Raw genomic sequence first — 8,030 nt, 5'->3', positions numbered from 1 at the left:
AACATGAAAAGTAGTCGGAATCGGTCAAAAATTTGAAACTTTATTGTTTATTTATGAAGCATAACGTAAATAATTAACGTAAAAAGTGAAATTATGTATAGTTCATATAATTAGCTACAATCTGTAAAAGTTTTAAGGTTCTTCATTGTAAAAAACAAGAGAATTTAAGCATTTTTCATTAAAATAGTTTTTTTTATTTAAACAATTAATAAACATAAAATTTTTTATTGACTATTCGTGTATTGTTCCCGTGAATGCATATGTCTGCAAATTTTCATTCATTTGCATTGAAGAAAAGGCAATCAAATTAACGTCTAAAGATTTGACCCAAACGATTGAACCAAAGAAAAGCGTTTAAAAATGAAAAGTATATCATGTTGGTATTTACAATACAACTATACTTAATTAGATAAAATTTCAACATTAAAAGTAAATTTTACTATATCTATACTTACGTAACGTCCCTCGCATGTTAAACAAATGTTTACTTGTTTTTTTCTATAAATTAGTTCAAAATATACAAAATTACCTTTAACAATAGCCAACTACAACGATACCATTCGTTATTTTCTTGACTTCATTAGATCAATTTAAAAATATGCACATAATTATTTGTTTTCGGTTTAGAACGAACTAAATGAATATGCCATTTGCATAGTTCTAGCTAAAGTTATCGGCTTAACAAGACCGTAATTTTTGGTAAAGTGGGTAAGAAGATTTTTCTAGATTAAACTAAGTTTGAAATTGATTTTCCTTACAAATTATAACAGAGAGTAAGACAAAAGTAAAAGAGAAATTGTAAACGTTTTTAAAGAAAAAATTTGTAAATTTTTATTCTAGTATTCGTATACTTCCAGATTGTCATTATATCTTTTGCACGGTTAGCCGATTATTCTTCCACCTTCTTCTTCTTCTAAAAGTGCCCTCTGCTAAATGGAGGTTGGCTCCTGCAATTGCAAACTCTCCTCTGTCTTCAGCTATTCTTATTAGCTGTTCAAAATTTAGCCCTGTCCATTGTCGGATTTTTCATAGCCATGATAGTCTTTTCCTCCCGAGTCCTCTCTTTCCCTCGATCTATCCTTTCACTATTAGTAGAGCATATTATTGGTACCTACTTATTATTTCTCAGTATGTGGCCTAGGTATATTTTCCTAACTTTCACTGTGTTAAAAATTTCTCGCCCCTTGCCTATTTTATGCATTAGATTTTGAGGATTCTCCGGTAGATCCACATTTCAAAAGCCTCCAAGTTATCTACGGTTGATGTTTTAAAGGGTTCCGTTTCAACTGCACAAAGGAGAGTCGACCAGACGTAGCATTTTGATAAGCGTAGTCGAATTTTGAGTTTAATTCGAGTATCACATAAGAGTGTTTTGATTTTTTCGAAACATTTTCTGGCCTGTTCTAGTCTAGGTCAAGATATAGGCTGCCACCGATTCAACATCCCAGGTACTATTGACCCATTCTAAAATGTGCTTCTTTTACCACTTGGTGATTTGTCCCTTGCTATTCTAATGATTCTTCTTTTTCTTCTTACTCTTTATAAACAATTCTGCTTGTTCATTGGCGGATTGATACCTCTATGGAAGGTTGTCACTCCCTCTTTTGTGCGGTCGGCCGATACTTCTTCTACCAATTGGTGATTTATCTCGTGCTATTTTGACCACACGTGTCTCCTGCATTCTGGTTATGTGGTTATTCCATTCTTTTTTCTATTTAGTGTCCATTCGTTTATACACTGTACGTTAAATTGTCTTCTAATATCTTCGCTACTCCTTCGATCTCTCAGTGTATTTCCTGTAATTCTTCTCAGTACTCTCATCTCTGCCGTTTCCAGTAGTCTTTGTGTTGTGGCTATATCGGGTCTTGTTTCTGATGCATATATCATTATTGGTCTTACACTGGCTTTATAAATTCTTGACTTCATCTCAGTGTTAATGTGTCGGTTTCGCCATATAGTGTGATTAATGCATTCTGCCAATCTATTTGCTTTTTGTACTTGATTTCTCACTTCTTTTTCTATGTCTCCGTAACTTGACAATGTAATTCCAAGGTATTTTACTTCCATTACTTGTTCAATACTGATACCATCAATTTCTATTTTGCATCTGATTGGTTCTTTACTGATTACTATTGTTTTGGTTTTCTGAGATGAAATTGTCATATTGAATTCTTTTTCTCTTATGTTAAATCTGTGAACTAATCTTTGCAGACTATCTTCATCTTGGGCTATCAATATTGCGTCGTTTGCGTAGCAGAGTATTGTTACTTCTTTGTTTCCCATTTATCTTCTTCCTTTGTTGACGTTTTTGATGATTTCATCCATGATTAAATTGAAAAGCATAGGACTCAATGAGTCTCCCTGTCTTATTACGCTGCCTATATCTATAGGTTCTGCAAGTTGTCCATCTATTCTGACTTCCATTTTGTTGTTTTGATAGATGTTCTCAATAGTTTTTATGATATCTAGAGGGACTTCTCTATTATACAGAAGATGAAATACATCTTTGAGTATTACTCTGTCAAATGCTTTCTTTAAGTCAATTAGACATAGAAATGCTGGTCTATTATACTCAAGTGATTTGTCAGTAATTTGCTTTATGACGAATATTGCATCATTACGTCTTATAAGATTTTTGTTGTAAGTTTTAGGGTAGTATTTAACAAGTTAATACCTCTGTAGTTTTCTGGCTGCTTTTTATCTCCTTTTTTGAATAGTAGAATTAGTTCGCTCGTTCTCCATTCTTCCGGTATTTTATTGTGTTTTATGATTTTGTTAATCAATGTTGTTAATTGTTCTGTCATTGCTGCTCCACAATATTTCAGTAATTCGTTTGGTATTCCATCCTTACCTGCAGATTTTCTGTTCTTCAGCTTTTCGAGTGTTTTTCGTACTTCCTGTGCACTTATATTAACATCTTCATTTGTGGCAATTTCTGGTGTTTCCGGTTCTACCACCATTTGTTCTTCCTCTGCATAGAGCTTTTTTATGTGTTTTTTCCATGTAACCTTTTCTATGTGTTTTGGTTCTATTAGTTCCTTTACCTCCGTTCTTTGACCTCTTATAAAGCGCCATATTTCCTTTTGGAGACCATAAAAATAATGTGTTGATGATTCCTAATGATTCTTGTGTCTGTCGTTCTACGGATGTAATTACTCCAATCTTTCTTCTGTTTAGCGTCCACTTGTGTATACCCTGTCTTAACTTCTCTTCTACTCTTCTACTCTTCAGTTTATCGTCTTGTTTTAATCTCGTCACTCCTTATTCGGTCTCTCAGTATGTATCCTGTAATTCTTCTGAGTATTCTCATTTCTGCTTGTCACGATTCAGATTCCATGACATCTCAAAACGCGACAGTTCGTAACGTCATAAATGGTAACGGGCTATCCGTAACGCCGATAATTCGTAACGGTATAATTCGTAACGTCAAAATGTATTTAAATAGTATTCATTTTTAGGTAAGGATGTTGTAACTATTGAATTTAGAAGTCAAAATGCAGCGCAGGTAGTACCTACATTACTTTATTTATAGTATTTATTAATTCAAATATATCTTTATCAAATATCAATTTTAGTATCAATTCTATTTTTATTCAAATGAATAAATTTTTAGACGTAGGTATCTTGTCGAAATAAGCACTTTTTCTCTCATTTTTTTTTTTCGAAAAATGCTTAATTTTTGGGTTATTTTTAATTTTTTGTTGAAAAAAAATGCCCTAATTACTGTTGAACTTAGCCTAGTTCGATTAATCCAACTGCTTGTTTATTCCGTACACCAATAATAATGTTTTTTTTTCAGTAAACTATTTAAGTGGTCCACTATTATAATTATATGTATAATTGCAAGACTGATATTATTGTGGATTCCGCAAAAAAATAACGTATGCAGTACCTTATCCGCTTACTTTAACATCAACAACAACGACAACTGTTGGCACAATCCTGATAAAGGATTATCTGTGGTAAGTGATCATCAAATATATGTAGTTTTTTTAGCGTTATTGGATGGATTATGGATTATGTTGACTTTGAGAGCAGCTGTGGTTGTGGTCCTAAACCATGAACTTAAAAGCGCCCCACAAGAAAGAGTTTCTTCTTCTAGTTTCGACTCCATTAATGAAGGTTGGCTACAACTATTGCAAATTCGTTTCTGCTTCTGTTTTCTCCTTTTCTGAAAAGCGTCTGTGTGTTTAACCCGGTCCAGTCACGAATGTTTTTCAGCCAGGATATTTGTCGTCTACCAGGATCCCTTTTTCCTTCGATTTTATCCTTCATAATTAGCTATAATAACTCGTACTTATCATTTCTAAGTATATGCCACAAACATGCTGCCTTTTTCCTTTTAATGGTGGTCAAAAGTTCTCTGTTTCTTCTCATTCTGTAAAACACCATTTCGTTCGTAATATGATTGGTCCATGGTATTTTGAAACTTCTCCTAAACAGCCACATCTCAAAAGCTTCCAGCTTTCTCAATAAGTCAACATTAACAGTCCAAGCTTAAGCACCATAAAGATTAATATAGTGGATATAACATTTTACAGATACATACTTATTGAGCAATTGATTACTCAGAAATTTCCTCATCTTCAAAAAAATTGCTCTTGATTGCTTTATTCTTGATCGAATTTCTGATTTAGAATTTAGATCTTCATTAATCCAGACTCCTAAATATTTGATTTTGTCTACTTGTTTAAGAAAGAGTTTTACAAGGTCAAATCTCACGATCTCGGTGTTATATCACATCCACATGGGATGACCAGAGCATTTGATGGGATATAATGCTTTGGTCTAAAATCTAAAATATAATAAAAATCACATTTCTAACGCAGGATTCTTAAGTTTTCCAGAAATAATTTACATATATTAATGACACCCTGTACCTTCCTGCTTAGGTTGAAATAATCTCAAAATATGGTTACAATTTCGAAGAACATATCGTTATATCTGAAGATGGCTACCGTTTATTTGTATACAGAATATTACCAAAAGGCAACAGCAGTTTTAACCAACCTCTGCTACTAATGCCTGGGATGGGGGGATCCCCAGAGTTCTGGTTACTCCAAGGAGCAGAATCTATCAGTAAGTATTTTGTTTTATTTAGTTAGGGAGATAGAGAAGATAGAAAGAAATAGAGAAAGAGAGAACGAGAGAGAGAGAGAGAGAGAGAGAGAGAGAAAGAGAGTTAAAGACAGTATATTATTGCTGTTTCATTTAGACTCTTTTAGTAAGCGTAAGTTAGAAAACTGTTACAAAAATAGATCATTATCTATTATCAAAAATGATCCTCTTAGCGTGTGCTCACTACGGAGACCAAAGGATGGTATCCTAGCCTAGAGCATAGTATCCTACTCTTCATATAACTACGTGAATTCTCGCATTTAAAATAATGTATTTATTTTACCTGGCGTTCGAAACTATATTATCGATCGCTATGTAAAATAAATGCATTATTTTGAATGCCAGAATTAACGAATATGAAGAGTAGGATACTATGCTCTAGGCTAGGATACCATCCTTTGGTCTCCGTAATGATCACACCCTTACCCTTTATCGCTTTCGCTTCCCAAATTAAATTTCTCCATATATGTTTTTATCTTAGATCATACCAACATCAATCATCCTTCAGTCACCAACCATCACAAAAATGACCTACCTAAGCATCTACAATAAAATTTTCTTTAGTCTATCTCTCCTACTGCATCCTTCTTCTTACTTCGCTGTTTCCATTTGAAGGTTGGTGATTCAATCGGCTACAGCTACGAGTGAAACAGCGGCTTTAAAAATATCAGTCAATTATTTTGTTGAGCTACGGTCGCAGGTCATTAAGTCAAGAATTTTGTCTTCTTCCAATTGTTCTAGCCTCTTCACTTATTTCTTCAATGATCAACCGAAGTATTTCGTATCTGTTTTTCCTCATTATATGTCTAATGTAAGTTAGTTTTGTAACATTAACACGTCAAATGCCAAAGCCTCGACGGTGGGTGACATTTTTGTAACACCAACGTCACGAATGGAAGCCATTTTTGTATAACAGCCCCAGCGTGGATAACAAAGGCAAAGAAAAGATAATATGTAACTCGACAAATTAAACAAACAAAAATGTACTTGGTGCTACGTAACCTTACGGAGTACCTCGGTAGCTCTAAGTCTTCAGAGAGCTAGGGGTGTGGATTCTATTAATAGATTTTAAATATAATAGAAACTCAATTGCTCGGGGGGCGCCATAATCAAAAGAAAATAAAATACGAAACATACTTAAAACTTAAAAAAAAAATAACTAAAGTAACAAGTTAATAAAAATATATACCCATCATAAGATACAAACACATTTACATAAATATAAATATATCATGACCTACCTTAGTGTTCTTATGTTGATTTCTCACTTATGAACAAGAGAAAAGGATCAGATAATAATATTATCAATAAAAAAAAAATTATAAAATGAATAGACTTTTTATTACAACTGAAATAAAAAAATGAAATGATGGATCTCTTATAGACAATATAAGAGATTCTGTTTACAAAAACAATAAAAAGGTTTACAAACAATACCTTGTCATATAGTCCTGTCCTCATTCTTCACGTTGTGAATGTCCAAAGCACGCACTTTTCACTAAATTTAGATAAAGAATAGTACAAAAGTGTTTATTTTTATGAAAAGTTTCAGCAAAAAAAAATAAATAAACTTCCAAATGATTCTGCTCATACTGACTTTTTAAAATATTTAAATAACTTCTGATTAACTTCTTGAAGTATTTATTATTAATATTGACACCTAATGCATGACTTTATCCATCACTGCTTCCAAAAAGAAACTTAGGTAGTGTAGTATACACTCAAATAAACTGACTCTTTGCCTAACAGCGGTATTTGGCTTGTGACTAGGAGGTCACGAAAAGAGAACAGTGTCTAACACTACATTTTCAGGAACTTAAAAACTTGATTAAGGACTATGTCGGAACTTAATCTTCGAACTTAACTTTCTCAGAAAACCGCCAAAGCGGCTTCCTGCCGAGGCTCAACAAACCCCTCTCTTTAAAAGCCCAAACTTGCATTTTCTAGTCTCACAACTTGAATGAATGTCCTCAAAACCAAAACCTTCCTTCCAAAAAACCCACTCCATTTCTCATTCTACCCTACTCATCCAATCAACCAATAAAAAAAAGTTTAATCCTTCCCTCTTTCATCATTGACTAATAAAAAATAACTAAGCTTCCTACACTTTTATCGACCAATAGAAAAAAACAAAACATGTTTTAAGCCAACCTACATAGTAGGGAACCATCCAAAATTAGTTTGCAAAGTCAGCAAAACTTACTTCGTTCTACAGTTCTAAGTAAAGATATTGCTGAGTGCACACTCCTACACCTGCGCTTTAAATACTCAAAGAAGCACGTTTTGTGTATCTAAATTCGTAGATCCATGGAGCCAAAACAATCATTAGCTACATTGTAACTATTTTTTTACTTCAAAAACGGAACACAGGGAATCGAAAATAGATACCTTATGCAAATTCTCACGTTTAAATAAAATCCTTACATTCGTTTGGCATATGAAGCTATATTTTTATGTATACAGGATGGGACAAAAATATGTTACGATAAATTTACAATTTTTGGTTTCTGCATAAGACAAAATAATTGCGTTCTTTTGAACCGTTTCAATTTAAGCTCTTTGATGGTTAGGATCAGTTCCTTTTTCTTCTGTATTCGGAAGAAAGACCTTCAATTTTTGTTGTTTCTTGGTCCAGGGAATACATAGTATTCTCTTATAAAGGTACTTTCCTAAAGCTTCGATATGCTTTGCGAATGAGGGGTAAAGAGTTTAGCTCAAGGAACTGGAAACTAAGCAATTCTTCATATTCCAACATAAAAATGAACTTTATAGATAAATTAAAGTAAGTGTCTTCTAGTATTCCTCTTGGCTGACAAAGGTTATGATGTCTGGTTATCAGCGGTCAGGGGAACAGTAGATTACGACGAGGAACTAAAAAAATTTAAAGACGAAGAAGACTATTGGAACTTTAG

At 33.2% G+C, this 8,030-nt stretch overlaps 1 protein-coding gene across 1 annotated transcript in view; it reads left to right on the top strand.

Moving 5' to 3' along the window:
• The first annotated feature begins 576 nt into the window (after window positions 1-576).
• LOC114341129 (uncharacterized) overlaps window positions 577-8,030 on the top strand; it is an 83,116-nt gene continuing 75,662 nt past the window's right edge. The window contains exons 1-5 of the mRNA XM_050660874.1: window positions 577-708; window positions 3,459-3,505; window positions 3,800-3,962; window positions 4,893-5,079; window positions 7,916-8,030. Of these exons, the coding sequence (XP_050516831.1) occupies window positions 3,495-3,505; window positions 3,800-3,962; window positions 4,893-5,079; window positions 7,916-8,030 (476 nt within the window). The 5' untranslated portion in view covers window positions 577-708; window positions 3,459-3,494. The remainder of the gene's footprint in view (window positions 709-3,458; window positions 3,506-3,799; window positions 3,963-4,892; window positions 5,080-7,915) is intronic.

The sequence above is a fragment of the Diabrotica virgifera genome, chromosome 9 (genome assembly GCF_917563875.1).
Source record: "Diabrotica virgifera virgifera chromosome 9, PGI_DIABVI_V3a".
In the NCBI taxonomy this organism is placed as follows: domain Eukaryota; kingdom Metazoa; phylum Arthropoda; class Insecta; order Coleoptera; family Chrysomelidae; genus Diabrotica; species Diabrotica virgifera.
Note: the sequence above shows the minus strand (reverse complement) of the source record. Positions and strands in the feature narration are given on the sequence as shown.